General features: G+C 39.3%; 1 protein-coding gene across 7 annotated transcripts in view; it reads left to right on the top strand.

The window, feature by feature from the left end:
- Positions 1–21049, top strand: part of KYNU (kynureninase) — a 58922-nt gene extending 37873 nt beyond the window's left edge. For 6 of the 7 annotated variants that reach the window (XM_027656347.1, XM_027656344.1, XM_027656342.1 and 3 more), the window contains 4 exons: positions 14305–14357; positions 15842–15927; positions 19555–19785; positions 20726–21049. In XM_027656347.1, the coding sequence (XP_027512148.1) occupies positions 14305–14357; positions 15842–15927; positions 19555–19785; positions 20726–20878 (523 nt within the window). In that variant the 3' untranslated portion in view covers positions 20879–21049. The remainder of the gene's footprint in view (positions 1–14304; positions 14358–15841; positions 15928–19554; positions 19786–20725) is intronic. The other variant, XM_027656348.1, reaches the window with a different exon arrangement.
- Positions 21050–21268: the final 219 nt, after the last annotated feature.

Below are 21268 nucleotides of genomic sequence, written 5' to 3'. Positions count from 1 at the left end.
TTGGCTTAGCTGGGGATAGTTCTCTAATTCACTGCAAAGGTCATGGGTCTAAAAGTGACATGTTGTAACCATCCCAATTAACATCACCCAAGTATGTTGGGTAGTCCTTTGCTAGTCCCCCCATCTTTCTCCTTAGAGCAGTAAAACTGAATCAATCTGACATATATGGGTTCGATATATCCCCATTCTCTCATGATCTCACCTCTTTTGAAGTCTGTTTTAATACTCAAATAGCTTTTTTAATACCTGCTCTATATATCACAATGCAATATATTCCTGGCTAATTGTGTGAGAGTGATTTCTTTATGGGAAGGTTTCAAATAAAAAAAAATGACCTGGAGAGAGCAGAGCTATGAAATACTACTGAAACTGTTGGGTCAGTGCAGGCTGAGCCTGTGCCACCAAGTTTCCATATGAGTGTTGCAGAGGGGAAGTTTCCAAGACACAGAGAGCACTGAAGTGACCTACTAATATTGAAATTTTGCTTGTCTAGCTGTTTGGGCTCCAGAAAAGTTTCCTTTTTAATTTTTTAATATTTTATTTTTTTCTCCCTCTATTTCTCCATTTATAAAAAGAAGGATAATTAGAATTACCGAGCAATTAACTATAATGAAACGTGAATATTTGTGAGCAGCTGGGGAAGAAGGTGCAAGAGAAGTCAAGTGTTCACAGCAGAGTATTTGCAGCTGTAGACGTGCAGGGGGTTCAGCTCTGCTGTCAGCTGGCATAAGGGATGGGAGGGGGAAAACTCACAGAGCCCTGAGACAGTAAAGGAAGAAAAAGTAAGGCACAATTTAAAGAGATGAAAGGGAAATAAATGTATGTAAAGCAGTCAGAAGAATAATAGATAAGCCTTGGCAGAGGATTAAATGAAAACTGTACACAGTTTAGTGTTTAAAATGAAAGGATTTATCAAACTTAGCTTTAGCCCACTCTAGCAGCAGGTAGAGTTTAAAAATGAAAAGTTTGTGTGATGTGAAGAAATGCTGCATGTGCAGGAAGCAGTTGATGTCCAAAGAATGTGTTGGCTTTCACTTTTTTCTATGATTAAAAAAAAAAAGTTTCAAAGAGCAAGAAGCAAAAAGGTAGCTATTTCATACTGGCTTTGAGAAACACAAGGCACCTTCAGCCAATTTCTTCATAGACAGAGGTGAGATATCAACCCTCTCTCTTAGATCATTTCCTTGTTTGTTGTCTTGATGCCAATGAAAATGCCAGAGCATAAACAGCTTCCTGTTACTTTATAGAGACTTGCACAGCCTTTTTGGTATGTGAACTTTAACCCTGTAATGAGATAAACAAAAATATGCTACTTCATAGACCTTCTCCTTCCCATTTTTCCCAGGTGCTCTGGGTCCCCATCCTGCTCTAGTGCAGATCCTGTCTGCCCAGTAACTCTGTTTTGCAAGAGGTTACTCCACACCTTCCAGGGCTGGCAGTTCCAGCTGAGTTTTTCTCTAATGATTTTCTTGATTTTGAGGAGATACCACATTACTCTCTTTTGAATTAGAGTCAAATAATCCCCAAAATAAATAGCTGAAGCTTCTGTGAAACTGCTGCAAATAATGTATCTTTGGTGGAATGTGAGTTGGGAGCAAATGACAGTCGTAAAAAGATTTGGAAGGCTGTTTTATATCTACTGTACTGGAGAGAACTAAAGCTGCCCTTGTTTAAAATGCTTCCAGGAATCACGGAATTACAGAATGGTTTGGGTTGAAAGGGACCTTAAAGCTCATCTCACTCCAAACCCCCTGCCACGGGTAGGGACACCTTCCACTATCCCAGGTTGCTCCAAGCCCTATCCAACCTGGCCTTGGACACTTCCAGGGATGGGGCAGCCACAACCTTTCTGGGCAACCTGTGCCAGGGCCTCCCCACCCTCACAGACAAGAATTTCTTTACTCAGAGGAGTCTTCTGCTCAGACTTTACTGAGATAACAGGCTAAGGTGGTCCATTTCTCACTGACTCTGGAGTCTGTCACCTCTGAATATCTCAGCAATGCTGAAAGCTTTAGTAGAACAGAGCTCCTCATCCTGGTCAGGGAGAGGATCTGGAGAAGCAATGTAGAGACTCCTGAATGCAACCAGATGGGAAAGTCAGTGGTGACCGATGGAAGTGTACATGCTGCTGTTCCCAGAAGGGTTTGTCACTGGTCCTAGTGGACTCAAACTGTGGGCTAATATAGGGATAAACTACCTGTGCAGTGCAACATGTGTCCCCCGAGCACAGGAAGTATCCTGTGCTAAGGTAGAGAAACGAACTGTTGCTTTGCCAAGGAGATGAGAGCAATTTAGCTCCTTGAGCTAATTTAGAAACCAAAAGTTAAAACCTCCCTTGGGAAGAGACTGTTTAGGAATAAAGCTATCGGCTAATTAGGCTTAATTGCATTGTCTTGGGACAAGTGATTTATTGGGCCAATCTAGATCCATGATGGGCCTGCAGGGGTGTGTTCTCGGATTCACCAACTGCGTGGCAAATATCCAAGAGCATTTTTTAACTTTGGAGTGAGTCTCTGTGAGGAAAAAAAAGAGAGAGGTTAATGTGCACTCACATCATCTATTCCCATTCTTATTCCTTCAACTCTGCACATCCTTTTATGTGGCTCCCATGATTGTCTCCTTGTTCTCTCTCAAGCATTTTCTGTCTCTCTCCCTTCAAATTCTCCCTTGTAATTAAGCTGTATCTTCAAGCAATCTTGCCTTTTTTCTCATTATAAATAACCTTCTCATGCTTTCCTCCCTGAAGGTCTTCCCCTTTGTTTTGCCATCTTTGCCCTGGTTAGACTTTAAGGTGTTTTAGAGAGGAGCTGTAGGCCTCCTTGTTAACTCCTGGGACCGTGTAAAGTTGCTGTATGTGAACTCTGCATCACCTATAGGATAGCTGGAGTGGGGGTGAAAGAAATGTGCTGTTTTCATTCCCTGAGTCTGTGCTCCCATGCATCTCTCCTGAACCACACTGATGGGACGTACACCACCTTGTGTGCTCTGCCATGACCCTTTCCCACTCCCAGCCCTGGAAATGGCAGGGAGGTGCCTGTGTTCCTTGTGGATGTGCTTTCCCATCTGCTACCTCCAGCTTTTCTCATCAGATGGTGTAAGACACAATTGCTCAAACACTTAAAAGCAACCAACAGGCTTAGCCTGATGGAAAGGTGAATGTAGCCTGGGGGCAACTCTTACATCCCCTTAACTAGCAAGGAAGAGATCCCGGGGCTCTCCTTGGAGTCTGGATGGCTGCTGTGATTTTTCCCCCCACTTCAAAGACCATGTGTTGTTAGCTGCCTGCTCTTTGTGCCTCAGTTCTCTGCTTTGAGACAGGTAGTATTGAAAGCACTTTGCCGTGTCTTGATTTTTCCCAATAAGACAAAGCAGCAAGTTAATTTCCTTCCCGCTGAAGGAAGTTCCAGAAATTCAACACTCATGCTGGTGTCACACAGCTTTAAGAAAATGGGAAAAAACCCTTCTGTGCCTACTTTTTTAATAAGTCACAAAAAGAGGCATTCTCTCTCCTCTTGTTCTTATCTATTCATCTGTACGTTTCTGTATCCACCTCACAGAACCTCTCCTTTTTATGGAGGGAAAAGTTTATTTTCAACGAAGTACCTCAAGTAAATCTTCTGCTGTTTCCATAAGAGTTCGCTTACCTCTGTGCAGAAATGTGCTGGAACTAATGCAATTTTACATGTGGGATTTCCTACTAGATATTGACTCACTTTCAGCATTTTTCATTTTTTCTACTTCAGAAAATTTTGGAACTTTCTACAAAGCTTTCCTCCTAGGATTCTCAGACAGAGCTGTAGTCTACACTTGTCCATTAAAAATGAGATGCTCACTCTTTTGTATTAGTTCATTAGACCGGAGTGGGGAATTGTTTCTGATTTTTCCTTATAGACTCTGCTTCGAGATCACTATGTGCCTTGAAATTGCTCTGAGCTGAAAGCACCAGCAATAGCCATTATGCTTTTGTGCCATTAATAGTTGCCTTTTTTCCTCCCCATTCCTGTCCCCTGGAGAATATTCCTGTAATTGTCAGGTACAGGTTCAGACGGGGTTTCCTGCCCAGCATGTCTCCCAGAGCTATTCGTGTCCCTGTCCTGGCGGGATACCTCTCTGGCTTTAGTTGCAGCTCTGGGATCACATATCCAGCTCATATTGTGATTCATAGCACCAGCCAGCACCTGATTCAAACCATAAGCATTTTTAAAGGTAATTGGAAGGTCATTGCCCAGGTTAAAGAAATAATTGTCTCATTATTTCTTGCAAAGTTGGTATCCTGGGTGTGTGCACTGGAGGATTATGTGTGTGTGTGGGTGTTTCATTTTTTTCCTTGGTTTACAACTTGTGCTTATTTGTTTCCACTTGTTCATGGAGTTTCTGGTCCTCCTATCCTCTCTTTCTCCTGGCTGAACCTTCATCTCTCCACTCCTCAGCCACAATAAGGTCTCACCAAGGCAGACATCTTCACATTCGCTTAAGAGTTGGACTTGATGATCTTTGTGGGTCCCTTTCAACTCGGTATATTCTGTGATATTCTTTTTTTCCTTTGTCTCCCTCAGTCTATTTTATCTCTCAAATCTGTTTTATCTTCACCATTGCTTGGGCAAGCCAGACAAATTTTTTTCTGCCCCCATGCCATCTCCTCTCTTGCAAAGTCCAGCGAAGCACATCCACAGTCTCCTGTCCTTTACTTCTTGCCCATCTCCACACATCTTTGAATCAGGAGCTTCCCAGAGGCCTTCATGACATATATTTTTATTCTTGCCCATTTTCTTTAAGCCATCCTTCCTCTCACTTTTCATTTGTGAAATGCTTACTTTCACATCTCTTTGTTGCTGCTGGTGAATTTTTAGTCACAGTGACTACTCCTTATTTTTCACTGAAGTCATTTTAGTGCTTGCTGGAAGTTGCTTCTTCCTGCCTTCCACTGTGTGGAAACTACAGGGCAGCTACAGCCATATAGTGCTCATCAAGTGATTGAAGGGCAGTTTCCAGTGAAATGCTGGAAGCAACATGTATCCTTCTCTTCCCTTTCCTTCTCCTAGTTTCTCAGTCAGCATGGCATCAATTTGGTGATCTAATCCACCAGTGCAACTGTTTTGGGAAAATTTTAGGTTCTTTCTCTCCCATGGTATGAAAAGCAGCAGCTCAAAGTGAAGAATTCTGTATTAATCTCTTTAGCTATGTACAGATTATTGAGCAAAAAGGTAATAATTCTCCACTGTAATCTAGTTTTTCAGCATCCCTTTGTTTTCATTGGTAGTTTTCTGAGTTAACTTTCTAGCAGTCCATTGTGAGCAAATGCAGAGAGGTTTAGTCTGTGTGGGTTCAAGGTCAATGTTGCAGGTATAGTTATTTTGTGACAGGAGAATAAGTCCATATAAATGTCCTTATTTAATATTTTTTCACCTGCTTCTGCAGTGAGAGGAGGTTGGGGGCTCCTGAAACCAGTGTTGGACTTCATGTCAAATGTGACATACACTGTACCTCAAACATTTGGCTTCGTGTCAAATCTATTTTGGGGCCAAAAATGATAGTTTAGGTACTACTGAAAATTAGGGCACCTACAGCCCTGTAAAGAAAGGTTCCTATGTCACATTTTTCTTATGGTTTTTGGCAATGGATGAAGTTTTATCTTTTTGGGGAGAGGCTCTTCAAAATAACTCTGAAAGATTATTTCTGTTCTCCCTTAATTATATCATGTCTTAGACTTCAACTGGAAAAGCTCCATTTGAGTTCTTTTCTCCTTAAGCATCACTTAGTGTTAGTAAATGTTTTGTAACACAACTAGTGGATCCTGTGGCAAATCTGCTGGCACTTGAAACTTTGAATTCAATTAGTTCCAGCCACTGAGATAAAAAAAACCCCTAAAATCTAGTCTAATGCTGATTGTTTCTTGTTTCAGGCAAAGAGCAGAGGTGATAACTTACATTTTAGCTAATAAGGATTGTAGTATGATAAAGGTCTTGCATTAATATTGTGATTACTCTGTTCAAAAACAACAAAGACCTGAGGAAGCTCAACTTCCCAGAACTTAAAATTTTTGTATTATAGTTCAGTCAGATGCATTTATTATTTAGAAATATATCTAGATATCTTCCCTTGAAAGGTTCATTCAAGGGACTATGTAGGCTGTATAGTTCAGTAAATGCATCATAGTAATCAAAACTATCCAAGTCTCCTTTAAGTCAGAATTCACATTTAAAGTAGCTCTAGGAGGGATTGTTGCTTTCACTTATTTAATTTAATCTATTTGAAACAGCCTAGAAAAAAAATTACAGAATTCTTAAAGAATGTGTAATATGAGCTTTTTTTTATCACCATAATATAATCGAGAACTATTCAGTACTTTATAAAAATCACTGAGAACTTTATTAATATCTCTATGAGTAAATTGGCTCTCTGCTTGATTTTTAATTTCTGGTGTTAGGCAGAATATTCAATTTCCCCTTACTAAATGTGCGAACATACTGTTGGCTGAATTCCCCCTTTTCATATATCTGATATTTGGCCAGTGAAAGTGTTATATGAGCACTTTGTGCTAATAGTTGTTCGTAAGCTGATTTAACAGTTTTTAATTCAACTTCATTAGCCTGAGGGGGTTTGTTTTTTTGTGAGATCTTTTCCTGAGATTTAATTTAGGCTCTCACTTTGTCTGGTGCTTGATCATACCTTTCTTTTGCCTGATCGTGGCGAATGAAATTATCATCCCTCATCCCAAGCGCCTTGGAGGTCTGGTGGAGAGCTCTGTGTGGCTCTGAGGGGCCCTGATTGGATTGGCAGCATTGCAGCCATTCCTCTTCCCCATGCCCTGATCACAGCAACTTGTTTCCCTCTACAAAAGTGAACTCAATCTCCTTTTGTTTTGACCTGGAGGGGTAATATGGAGGGACGTGTTGAAAGTGGTGTATTCCCACTTGTGTCGAGCCTAAAAGACTAACAAGGTAAAAATCAATCCAAGAGGAGCTTGTGTACCCTCCATCTTCAAGTACCTGTCAGCTGTAAACCACCTTGCACTAGATTGACCAAAATGCCCAGGTTTTTCACCCAAGAGTCTCTCTAATTATGGCAAAAGTTGTGTTAAATACCCCATCTCAACGAGTGACACTCTGGGAGCTCAAAGCTGCCCAGCTACTCTTGGAAAAAGGAGGATTACTCAAATCTAGAGATTTCTTAATTTCATCCATTGCAGTCACATAGTTAAGTGCCATTGTTTAAATCATGAGACTGTTTTTCAGGATTTGGGTCTTTGCTGCTAAAACTTGCTGCTAGGCAGAAAGTGAATTTAGCTATTTTTTAACAAAGACAAGTCTCAAAATAGAGGAGAAAAAATTTTCTCCCTTAGATGGCACTGAAAATGCAAGCCTCTTAACAGAAGAAAAATGTCATGCTATTAGCCTCTAATACAATCATATTACTTTGGTCCTTTGACAAAGTAAAGCCTCATTGATATTAAATATGAAAAGTTACTACTTTCACAGTAGCAACTTTTCATAAGGAGTTTTGATTTTTTCCACTGAGTTCTAAGAGACTGGCCCATTAATAATGTATGACGCCTCTCACAAGTCACATATGCTTAATAATTAGGAAACATTTGTAATGAGTTGAAAAGGGTAAGGAAGGCAGCAGAGTGTGTGCAAGTCCAAAACTACAGAAGTCTGAGGCTAATAATTACCTGGGCTTCAAAAGCTTTTCAAATTCTAACAACAGATCCTACTTAAAATTAACAACAGGCACTGCACAGAAGAGAATAATGAAACAAGTCCAAGCTTACCATTTGGGATAAAGGATATCTAAATAGATATAAGGAAGGGGGGGGGGAAAGGCTTTAAATATAGCTTCTGGCAGTCTTGGAAAGGTTTTCTGAAGGAGACAGTGAGAGTTAGGTTTGAAATGTTGCTAAAGTCTAACAGGGGTAACTGCTAACTCCCTTAATCCTCCATGCAAATCCTAGCCCATATAGATATATACTGTGGCACATATATATATATATCTACTCCATAACTGACAGCTCCACAGTATATGAACAATTTCCCTTACAGAGGGGGGGTTAGAATCTTTGAATTAGGGATTTTGGTGATGAAACTGGGAATTTCTTTCCAATTTTTTTTTTTTTTTTTTTTTTATTTCTAAACCCCCTCATCACAACGCCGGACCTGGTTTGAGATGGTTTTTCTCCCTTCCAGTGAACTGTCAGAAGGGGAGCACTGGGGCAGAGCAGGACCTTACTTAGGTGCTCCACCTGTGGAGAGAATGGTGTTGGAACAGAATAACATTGTCCATCCACTTGGGCCTCAGTTTTGTTTCAGCACAGCTGTAAAATACCACGTGGAATTATATAATAAAAATATAGATTTTTAAAATTTTTTTTCCTTATTGGAATTGCCAGTTAAGTGACATAGAGCAAGAAAAATATTAAATTCTGAACCAATCGGAAACCCAACACTGGAAAAAACTTTTGACATTTGGAGGATAATTTGGTGAAAGGCTGACAGGAGAGAAAAAAATCAAGTGGCATCAGCCTTTACCTCCAAATCCCCTTTCCTTATCTGAATATCAAAAAATCCTGTATCAGGTACTCCAAATAATTCTTTTTCTCCATTCTTACATGGTCCTCATTACTAAATATGTGAAAACATTTTAATAAATTTATTCTTACCCCTCACAGCAGAGTTAGGGCAGTCCTGAATTTCTAGAGATTAGGGCTTGAGGCATAGAAAGACTAAATATTTCATCAATGATCAGACAAGTCTGTGATAGCAAAGAAAATTAAAACTTCTCCTCAAACTCCAGTCAGTGAGCCAAAAATATGCCACACGAAGCGACGAGCAGGTTTTTCTGTTTTCTTGGTTGTTGTGTGTATGTGTCGTTCTTACTATTTATTCTGAATTTTGGCATTGCATCCAAAGGAACACAGTCATGCTCATGTGCTTGCAAGAAAATTAATGCAATAAAAATTAAACTGAAACATATAAAAAATGCAATTAGAAAAAACTGCAATAAAATTAATGCAGAGCTGAATGCAAGGACTGTGCCCCAGCTGTTGAGCCTGGGGATCAGGTCTCTGCTCAGAGTTTGCGGAGAGGCGTTTGAAAATCTGGATGAGAGTAAGGTGGTTTTGAGAGGGTGTTAAACTGTTTTCATGAGTTTGGTTTCTGAGACTGACCTTTGAGTGCAGCAGCATTAGGACATGTTCCTGCTCAGGGCCTGAGTCTCGGATATTTTTTCTATCCATATTTCACTGTGTGGAGCCCAGGACTCTGGAGGAACGTACCTCAAGACCTGGAGTTAAACTGTCAGTTGAGCTGAAGATCTACATGTGGACATAAGACATGTTAAGGAATATTTTTGGTCTTTGGGAGCTGATTGTACCAATTTTTTTTTTTTTATTTTTTAAAAATTTTTTTTAATTATTATTACTTTTATCCTGGATTTTGAAACATGAAAGCTGGGCTTTGAATGTGGCACCAGTGATGTGGTACCACCATGTTCTCCTAGGCAGCAGGGCGATGATCAAACGTGGTCAAATTGCCATGACTGAGGTCAGATGTAGTTTGCTCCTAGCTCCAGGCTGGCTCCAGCCTCCAATCTTTCTGTGTTCTTTTGTAGTTTAATTTCTAAGACCTCCTGGGTGTTTATTTAACACATTTCCTGCTAATAGAAAGATATTTGAGTCACTATTAACCTCTATCTTCTAAATTTGTCACACTGCACAGTGACTCTTGGTTGTCTGTTGTAGCTGTTAAGGGTGTCAGGAGAAAAGGATGTTCTCTTCAACCAGTCAGTTGTGCCACAGACATATAGAACTGCAAGAAACTGAACTTAATGAATGGTTTTGGCCCTTTCATTCCTTTTCCTGCACGAGGCTGCTTTTTCAGACATAGCATAATATCGGCTTAGTTCTGTGTAATAAACTTTTCTAGTTCTGTGTAAATAAACTTTGGGAGCAGTGACAAATCTCATTAACTCCTCAAAGCTGATTCTTACTCATAGATAGAACAGTAGCATGAAAAAACAAACAGATCTTTGCCAATACATGGATGCTTTTGCAAAAGGAAAGAGATGTGTGAACGAAGAGCTTAGCAGCCACCCAGCAGTTACATCAGCTGCTTTGTGGACACAGTCTGCCCCAAAACTACCTGGCTATGATTTTGCTTAATCCATGATTTCATAACCATAACATGCTTTGCTGGTATATGCTACTAATATAATCTAAATAATGACTATGAAATTTCTAGCTCACGTTGTGACCTGATAACGGAGAGGAGACAAACTGTTCCATGCCCAGTGAAGCTGGCAAATGTAATATCAAGTACTACTAATTTCACACTGCATTCCTGTAGCTTTTCAGTGTGCCTTCTCATGGACATGAAATTATTATCTCACACAATATAATGACAGGATACTTCCAGCACATTGCCCTGGATTGCAAAAGCTGGGCCACATTAATGGTATTTCCCTGTTTTCTGTATCACTACTCAAGAGTTTCTTTATTTTTTTTCTTACTGAGAAGGGAAATGAGACCCATGTTGCTTCAGGCTGTAAATTATAAATGAGTAGCATGATCGTCTGTAACGTCGAAGCAAAGGTCAAAAGAATTTTTTTTGTATTTTTCCTGTGTTCTTTAACTGGATCTCCTTTGATGTTTACACTGCACATACATCATGATCATTATATCCTGCACTCCTGCATCATTAATGCAGCTGCAAACGAGATGACTCAAGCTATGAACAACCAGTGCTTCAGTCTAATGCAGACAGATATGAAGGAGGAAAATGGGCTAAATAAAAATACTTATTGAAGGGATTGTTCCCTGGTGTAAATGGCCTTAAAGAGGGCATGACTAAATGAGAGGATACTGTTCCTTTTTGCAGTCATTTTCCAACCTGGCAAATCTTTGTTCACTGATTTGTATTTTGAATATTTTGATGTAAAAATAGGGAATTCAAAAACCTTTCAGCAATATTTCATTATATTTTTACCTTTTTCATGAAACTGAGCTGGTAACAGTTTGTTTTAAATTTTATGTGGCAAGTGTAAAAATTAGTCCCATGCAAAGACTGGAAAGTTGCGGAATTCTCTGGGAAAGTCTCAGTGTTATCAAACCATGAGGACATAGGCAAGGTTGGATGGGTCCCTGAGCAACCTGATCATGTGGAAGGTGTCCCTGCCTGTGGCAGGGGAGTTGGTAAGATCTGATCTTTAAGGTCCCTTCCAACCCAAACCATTCCATGACCATGGGTTTAATTTCAGGCATAAATTAAAACAAGGAGTTATCTATTTAAAAGTTATTTTCTTACAGAAGAGCATGAACACCTTGCAGAAAACCCCACAGCTAATTCAACATTAATTTACTCTACTTTTTGGCATGATTGCAAAGTATTTCATGTATGTTTTTGCTCTTGCATGGGGAGATGTTCACTGTGAAGGTGTTCCAGGACATCTCTGCTGAGCAGCTTTGGGAGGCTACTGGAGGTACCTGGGACTGGCAGGAGGATGCTGCAACCACAAGTCACCCATCACTGGGATAGCAATTTTGATTAGTGCTGTGTTAAAACAAGGGCTCGGTTTGGATAAATTTGCATTTTTAAAATTATAGTGGAACATTTGCAAAATTAAACCCTTTTCTCCTTAGACACTGATTTTTATCAGACTTTCCGAAATGGGTTTTGTCTGCAGTGGAAAGCACGTGACTCTAGAGACTCATCACTAACATGTTTAACGTGGTTTTAAATACAAGCACATCATATAAAGCTTTTCAGAGCTTTCCACACTACGATTTTTGCAAAAAAAAATGTTTTGGAATTCAAAATCAATTTAGATCTTGTTGCTTTTGTTTTTTGAAACAAGGATAGTTGAAATGGTGACTGCAGTTCACTTTGCATGCAGAATAACGACTCTTTAGTAAGAAATTTTACTGCAGTAACTTAATGTGCAGTTTTATTGCCTATTATTTTTAGTGAGCACTTATAAAGCGTTATGTTTGGGGTTTAACACCTTAGCTCTTTCCCATCATAACAGGTTGAAATTTGGCATAGCGGTGGCAACCTTCATTTCAAAATTTTCACAGAAAATTGTAAACAGCAAATTGCTATAATTTGTGAAGATTTTGTTAATTTCCACACTTTGAAGCCTGTCAGCTTAAATGTCAAATAACGTGACATCCATATGGACCATTAGATCAATGAGAGTGTAGGACCAGAGCTGCTTCAAAGTGCACATCCTGTAGTGACACCTCTGAAGTTCTAGAACAGCCAAAAAAAGAAAAAAAAATAAGAAGAGAAAAAGCAAATTGTCAAATTATGGTAGGAAAGGGCAAGACAGCTAAAACTGTCTTTAAAAAAATCCTTCATTCTGTCAGTTTGGAAAAGTTCTGAAATTTCAGTTTCCAAGTTGCAAACGTGGTGCTGCAGCAGAGACCTGGGTGTAAGCCAATTTCAGAATTAGCGAGTCTTGAGCATTCACAATGCAAACAGAGTGCTTTTCATCAGGCTCGACCTGGGTCACAGTCTGATTGATATTTATTTTGTCTTTCACTTTAGGATGTGGTCCACAAAAAACTTAGAATTGTTTTCTCCTTGCTGCAGAGTAATAGTCCAAATGTTATGTTTCCCGTGGATTTTTTCTCTTTAAATCTTTTGGAATTCATGGAATGTGTGTGCCACTGACTTTAGTAGTATGTGGTAGTAACATAGAATATTCAGTGTTTTCTCTACAATGTTGTCTATATATTATAGAGTTCATATAAAATATCTGAAATATCTTTTATGATTCAAAGCATCAGTAACTGAGTCACTTGGGCAGAGGCTGCATTACACTTTATTTGGGGTGTATTCATTTTGGCAATATAATATCTCACGTGAAATGAATGTATATTGCACTATTAATTTTCATGGGTCTTAGAATAATAAAAACATCATGCAGCAATAAAGAAAAAAACGTGCTTTTTCTGTGTACACTCTGTTTGGATGCAACTCAGAACCTTTCATAGAAGTAAACATAAAACCTGTGTTGTTATACAGAAATACGAAGTACTTTATTTTACACTCTGCAGTGTTCATATAACAAGTTTCTAACTTGAAAGTGGTCTTAATTCTGCAGAGCTAAGCTCTTTTAGGCAAATTGCAAAATGTTCCTGCTTTACTGAGGGGCCATGACTTTCTTTTCCCTCTTTACTTCTAGGAATACTGATCTACTGTGAGTTTTACTTGTAGATTTTTTTACTATTACAACTTTTGAACACTTGCCACGTTTAATGCCTAACAACTCTTCTGGCATAGGGAAAACTGAGCAAAACCTTGGAAGAAATGGTGTCCAATACGTCCAGTCCTGTAGAGCTTGGAAGTTCAGGAAGGAGTCTGCAATAGTGACTCCTTGATATTGTAATAGCATTGATACATGGGGAATCTCAATTAGAACTGACAATATTAGTCACTGGTATTACTGTGGGCTGAGTTAAGAAGTAGAGAACCCAAGGGAGATGGAGAGAGGCTCCTCGATTTTGCAATATTGATTTTGTCTGCCGTGCCTTGGGCACTAGGTGATCCAGTGCATCCAACTGCTTTGGAAAACTGTTAACAGCTATGTCCTTGAGTATATTTTTCAGTAAATGTGAGTTAATAATGTAGTGTCATCTTAATGTACAAGCTCAGGGAAATTATTTTCAAAAAAGTTGTTTGGGTTTTTTTCTGGGCATAACCTTAAAAAAAGGAATATTGGATTAAATTGGATTGGTTTTTATTTAAAAGAAATTTTTTTAATGAGGTCAATTCAGGAGGAGAAAAGTGTGTGCAGAATTCACATTGAAGTCTCACAGTAAAGACAAGGCAATGCTCACACAATCCTCATTCTGAGGTCCTGTTGTCTGCCTGCTCTTCATTACAAAGTCCTTTTCTTGGTGAAACTAAGTCAGATTTCAAAACACCTTTTAGCTTTCAATATTCATGAAAATAAATTTAAGGGTGAGGGTTGAATTTAATGCCTTGGGAAAAAACAGTGGAAATATTTCTGTTCTATTTTTTGTTTTGTGAAATGATTTCAGAGAAAATGGGTATTGTTAAAAATCAATAGCTAATTGAAAGATGTGGTATGTTTTATCATTAGTAGTAAAAGAGAAATTTCCAAATAGTAAATTTTTAGTACTATTTCTTTATAGAATTTATTGCATTTTAATGTCATTGTTAGAAATAAAATGTATTATTGGAAATGTATATATTTCTTAATTTTATACTACTCTTAGCTCTCAATTTAAATTAAAAGATATTATACCCAGATTTCTATTAACTTACTTTCTTTGTAAAATCTTAGGCTAATCGGCTGGTGGGGTCACGACTTCAAAACAAGATTCCTCATGGAAAACAGTATGTACTTACACTTCCAATTTTACCTTATTTGGTGTATTTATATCTAACCAGTTCTACTTTTGTAGTAGCTTGAGGAGAAAGGACAGAGCTTTGCATTTCCTCACTTATGTTAAAGGCATTAAGCTAAACTCACCCAAAACATGTAATGCAATGGTGTTAAGAAAATATATGTTGGAATAAATTTATGTGTGGGCATATGGGTCTGACTGTCTGCTTCTAGACATTTTGCTGAAATACCTTCAAAATGCAGATGTAGAATATGGATGAAATTTTCAAAGTATCTCAGTGAATTAAATTCATAAGTCCCTGAGGAGCGAGGATCTGCCATCATTCACTTGGGTAATATCTTACTTCAGGATTAGTTCCACTGGAATTAACGAGAAATCACATAAATAAAGGTAAGGCAACCTGACATAAGTCACGAAATACCACTAAGGTTTCAACATCTCCAAATTTCTTGTACTAGGGGAGTATGGGTTATAAGGCAAAACCTGCTCTGAAATAGTCAAGTATTTATTGTCCCAATACAAAATGAGGACTCCTTTCCAAATCTGACAGCTAGACTGCTCAGCTCCAGTTTAAAGTATGGCAGAGAGAATATCCTGGGGGTTCAGGATGAGAAAGGAGCTTTTTGGTTTGATTGGTTGTTTCGTTTTTAATATATTTTTAATTTTCTGTGGCAGCGCCTGTTGATGTGGCTTTGGCTGGAGAACACCTCCCTAATAGCCTCAGTCTGCTCTTTGTTTTCTGACCAAATGCAAGAGAGTGGCACTATGGAAAGCCAGCAGGAGACACAAATTGCCTTGAAACACTGTTAGAAGGAAGAAAACGTTGTTTATTCATTTCCATGAGCAGTTTGTAGGGGAGAAGTTGGGCATTATAAAATTAGCCGGTCTGCTGTGCGCGAAGAGCATCTCTTCCGCCGAATCCTCTTGCTCTGGTGCTGGAGCATGAAATATAGACGGTGACACGGAACTTACAGCGAGGCTTTGTAGATTTATTAAACAGATTTCGTGAAAATTTCACAGCCCAAAGTCTGGGCAACTTCCCTACGTGGCCTGAAGCTACACTTAGCTGCATATGCAGCCTCCCATGTGTCTCGTCAGTTTAATAAAGTTAAGGAACGTGATTCCCGGCTCCGCGTGAGCGGCGCCGCTGCTGACTTGGAATTTCTCTGCTTTGTGCCAGCATTAAAAGAGATTCAAGTGTAAAGGTGGTTTTAACACACACCATTTAAACAAATTAATTGCAGTCCTCTGGTTCCCATGAAGCTGCTAATGAGGTCTTCTGCTGGATAAAATTGGGCTTTTCTCGAAGTTAAAAGTATTAGCTGGGAATAGATTACTATTTGCTTTTAATGACCGATTCCTACAGGCCACATTAGGGAAATATTTTATTGCATGAGGACAGACTTCAAGATAAGGTCCAATCCATTAAAAGGAAGAAATCAAAAACACTAATATAAGTTATTCATTTTCCAGAATTACAACTAAGTGAAGGAATTAATGGATTTCGGTTATCAAATCCTCCAATTTTACTGGTCTGTGCTCTGCACGCCAGTTTAGAGGTAAGTAATTGCTTTACTTTGAGCTTCAATTTAAGAGTATAAAAATGTTTAATGAATGTTACATGTATTATTGCTGTCTGCCTCAAAGAAATCTTCAGCATAGTTAAAATTGAAGGGGAGAGGTAATGAAAAGCAAACAAAATAACCTCACAACCCTGAGACACCAAGGCCTGTAATGAATATACTCATCCCTTCACTGTTCTCACAGACTTTGCTGTTGGCCCCAGTGAGTACACTGGGCTTTTCCCACTTAAATTTAGGGGCTCAGTACGAACAGCAGAGCTGTCCCATAGAGATATTCATGTTTGCTTCAGTGGAACTCACACAAAGGATGCTGTCCAAGATCTTCCTAAAAAGGAATCACATAACTCTGAAAAGTTGCATCCAGGGTTGCTTTTACATATGCCTCATGAGCAAAGCATACTTAATTCCTTTATGAAAGAAGTGGATGTCCTGGAGTCTACACTGAACCAGTGGCTTAGGGAACCTGTCCTCTGCTGTTGTCCCTTCGGTTACAAACAGAAAAGAAACTGTCTGTGAATGCTTCCTAAAACCGGAGTTTATGCGTGGACTAGCTCCAGAATGTTTTTTCTTTCATCTCTTCATTTGTTTTCTGGTGGCCAAAGGAACAGAGCCCCATCTGTTGTCCTATCTCTGTATGAATTGCGAGACCGTGGCATTGGGAAGGGTAGTTCTGCCACACAAAGATAATCCTTCCTTTCTGTAAAGGTGTGATCCGTATGCTGAAAGCCTGTGGTCCACTTTGGAGAGCACAATTCATCGCTTTTTGAAGGCATGGAGTTGTACTCCCAACACCTTACATGGTGGTGTGTTTCATATCGAGATGTACCAGCATTTCCCTTACGGATGGTTCACCCCTGAAATCAGGACTCTGGGTCTTTGTGGCTGAAAAAGATGGCTTTACTCAGATTAACCAACTATATGCTAAATATTCTACTGTATTAAATTATCACTAAGCTTCTTTTCAAACCAGCCTTTGGTGAGCAAGGTTTTGCCACCAGCAGAAACAGGTGAAATATATTTCTGCTTAGCATTCCATTAATATTAGTGGAACAGCAAAGCTGATGCTGGAACAAAGAACAGTGTCCATGCACTGTATGTCTCTCTTCTTTATTTACCGAAAAAACAGTATCTTAAGCAAACAAAGTCAGAAAATTGCCAGTTATGCTCTCTTCATCTTACATGCAATGCTGAAGGACTGCAAAGGGCACAGCAATGCTTCTTGTTCCGCCTGACAATTTGTTTTGTTAGTCCTTAAACATCCAATATATTGTTTTAAACTTTATATGACCTTTGAGATAAGCTGAAAGCTATTCTGCTATGACCCAGATTGTCAGTGTTCTGGTTTGTGTGGGCTGGTGTCATTTAGCCCACTGCAGGGAGCCTTGAACAATGAGGGCTGAGCAGTTTCCATCGCCTCCCCTTTCCATGCCCACATTACCTTTTGGCACAGCCAGGATTTCCCAGTGCTAATTGCTCCAATACAGTGGGAAACAAAATAGTTTTCATGTCTGGCAAGAGATGGCTACTGAAATTGCATGCCACCTTCACTGGGACACATTAAACAGAAGGCAGTGTTTCCAATGGAAACAATGAAAACTGCAAGTGTTAATGGATGTTATTCCTCAATAATGCTTAAAGTGACTGTTATGGCAGTAGCTGCTCCCTGTTATGGAAAAAAGGGGAGCGCTCTACAGCCACATTTAAAAGACCTTTTTCGAAAAATTTCACCCAGGAGACCAAATATTCCTTGCTCAAAGCCTGTGGAAACAGATTTTTGCATGCAGCCTGAGGAGATCCATCCTTCATACTGCTGCAAATCCTGGAGGAATAGGAGGCACATCTCTGTTTTCCCTCCGTTATGTGCTGAACAGTACTGTGTGCTTTCTGTCTGCCTGGGTGGTGAGGGAAGCACCTCTAGGTTTTTGTTGACCTGTACAAGTGCTGAATGCTGGTGTCTCTGGTCCCTGCCACGTTCATTTCCTTGCAAATTCTGTCTTACAGCATCCATATTCCATTTCACAGAAAACACACACAGGGGCTTTTGGTTTTGTGCAGCATCTAGTGGTTGTGAAAGCATCAGGGAGTGAGACTTGGGATATTCTACAAAAGAATGATTTCCAGAGGCTGTTGAAAACCAGAGTTTGTTGTATTTTGAGTGGGATTTCTCAGGTACCTCTCTACGTGCTCTTCCAGGTTACGATATAAGTAATCTTAACATTGTTACTCCTCCAGTCTGGAACAGTGACTTCTTGAGAGTGAAGATCATGGATTTTCATCCAGGATATCTGCCTTGCCTCTGATTTTCCAGCTGTAGTTGGTGGAGGGATAACTGTCCATGAGAAGAAATATTGCATCGATGTTCCAGGATGTGATTTGAAGTGGCTTGTTGGGCACTTGCATATCTATGTCTTGTCATTTTCCCCTGAAGTTACTTCCATGGGAAGAAGAAAATAGAGAGTTTGAGGAAGGTGTGGGTAGATTGTTTCTGCAGTCACCTATTTCATTATTCCCTGTAACTGAGCCTTTCCAGAGCAAAAGCAGAAACTGTTTCGTCTTTTGTTCCCAAACTCCTCTGTCACATTGTTCTTGTTTGTGTGGCAAAATAGCACTGCCATTTTCAGGCAGTCATTTTTGCAGGTCTCATGATATTTTGAGTTTCTGAAACTCACCAGTTCTTGCAGCTGTGTCAGAGCACAGTTATTAAATAAGAATTTAGTGAATATTTTTTCTTCATGTGGACTAGAGGGAGAGCCTCTACAGGACTTAAAGCAGTAAAGCCAGTATGTTAGTAGAAATTTTGAGCTTTCAAAGGAAAGAATTTGTAGACCAGTCATGATGTTTCAGTCTCAGCCCCTGGATTTTGTTAGTAGAATCATAGAATCATTTACTTTGGAAAAGACCTCTAGGATCATCGAGTCCAGCCTTTAACTCAGCACTGCCAGGCCCACCACTAAACCAAATCCTCAAGTGCCACATCTATGTGCCTTTTGAACAATTCCAGGGACAGTAATTCTACCACTTCCCTGGACAGCCTGTTCCAATGCTCAAGAACACTTTGAGTTAAGAAATTTTTCATAATATCCAGACTAAATCTCCCCTGATGCACCTTGAGGCCATTTCCTCTTTTCCTATCACTTGTTATCTGGGAGAAGAGACTGACCCACACCTGGCTACACCCTCCTGTCAGGCAGTTGTGGAGAGCGAGCAGGTTTGTACTAGAGGTACATACAGAGAGAAACCTTCATGTGATTTTGAGTTTTGTGCAGCAGTGTAGCATCTATAGGGAATTTATGGATCCTCTTCAGATATACAGATGAACGCTCTCTTAGCAAACTGGTTTTGTGTGCAAGTTCAGTTATGCAGGGATAGATGTATATGAAAACTTTTAACAGTAGACACAAATGTCTTTCATTATCTAAAGCATAACACTACCTTGTGTTTTCAAAAGCTCAGTTCTGCCATGTTTATGTATAATATCTATCTGATATCACTACTGGATTCCAGTGATAATGTATGAAGAAATGTACCCTTTTAGTCTTCTTTATTTCCTTTCCTTTTTCTGTAGCAACACATTCTCATTCCAGTGATTTCAAATCATTATAGGTTTTCAGTCAAACTACGATGAAGGCATTGAGAAGGAAATCCATTCTACTCACCGGTTACTTGGAATACCTGATAAAACATTACTACAGCGAGGATAAAACAAACCCAGAGAAGCCCTTTGTAAAAATTATCACACCATCTCAGGTTGAGGAAAGAGGATGCCAACTCACTCTATCGTTTTCCCTTCGAATCAAATCTGTGTTTAAAGAACTGGAGAAGAGAGGAGTAGCAGTGAGTAAATCAAACTTCATCTTCTTATGCACTGTTTTCTGAGCCTATACCGTAACAAAATGTTAATTTTATTTTATTTAAATATAGCCTCATGTAAGAGAAAAAAAAAACACTAGAACTGATGAAAATTTCTTACATCTTCAATCTTTAATTGTGCACTTAGAAAAAGAAACCACTGAATGGCACTGCCATGTAATGGAATGATTGCCACGAAGCACTTCTCCAAAAGAATATAAGTTAAATTTAAGGCCATACTTTGGGTGATTTAGATGTGCTGGAAGGTGAGGCTGATAGTGTAATGCCATATTTATTTCTGCTGGTGACTTGTCTCCCCAAAGGGCAGCTCTTCTAGGCTGTGTGTGCTGCTGTTTTGGTGCTGCCAGGGAATTCCAGGAACTGCTGCTTTTAAGAGGGCACGAGGCCTCACATTATTGGCTTGTCTTTGCAATGCAGTAATATGTTTCAAATATGAGGGATTATTATATTCAGGATAATGTTCAAATTCACACAGAGAGGGAAAAAAAGTACTGCAAGCCTTGTGATATTAGTTGTACCTGTAGTACAACACTCTATCCTATTGGAATGTGGGGGTTTTGTGTTTTTTTTTGTCACCCTTGTGCCTCTTCAACTGTAGGTTGTTAGAGGCACTAAGGTGAATTTTGGGCCTACACAGCTGGTTTGGAGCCCTAAATAGCACTTCTAAAGTCCTGCCCATCTTGAGCTTTGCATCCATTTTTAGGCAATGCATTACTCTTTTCACTATGTTTTTCACAACGATGGTCCTCACCGTAGTTCTTTGAGGATCCAAAGGTATTTACATGTGTCTCCTTGTCAGTCCAGTCATCCTTCCTTGAAGACAAGTATGGCATTTGAAAATATAGTCTGACAGATAAACATGAAGTGACCTGAATTTACTGAATGTTCCCCCTCTGTTTTGCAGTGTGACATGCGAGAACCAAATGCTCTCCGCGTTGCCCCAGTTCCTCTCTACAATTCTTTCCGTGATGTGCACAGATTTATTGAAATCCTGGGATCTGCAATTACATCTTCAAAACAAACAGCAAACAATACTGCACTATCTGCTTCTTATTGATGGCTCAGCTGTATCTTTTAATCTCTTTCTGACCAAGATGCATTTATTCTGCTGAGCGATTCTTAGCTTCGAGTAGACTGAGCTATATTCCATGCAATTTGCAAAAAAATGACTGTGCTTGAATAGTTATTTACAACAGACATAGTTTTATTAAAGCTCATATTTCCACTCCGCTTTGACTTTGACTCCATGAATTAGTATGCTTTGTATATTTTAATGGGGCTTTTCTTGAACATTTTATGTAGTTTTATTACATTAGCTTTGAGAAGCATGGCAGAATTGCTATCAAGTAGAACAGGAATGGAAAAAAAATCCCTTCTTTATTATAAAAATGATACATAATAAAATGTGGAAAATAGACAAATCACCAACTGCTAAAAAGATACAGTC

Source organism: Corapipo altera, unplaced genomic scaffold, assembly GCF_003945725.1.
Source record: "Corapipo altera isolate COAL_440 unplaced genomic scaffold, ASM394572v1 68, whole genome shotgun sequence".
NCBI lineage: Eukaryota > Metazoa > Chordata > Aves > Passeriformes > Pipridae > Corapipo > Corapipo altera.
This window is presented reverse-complemented; position numbering and strand designations above follow the sequence as displayed.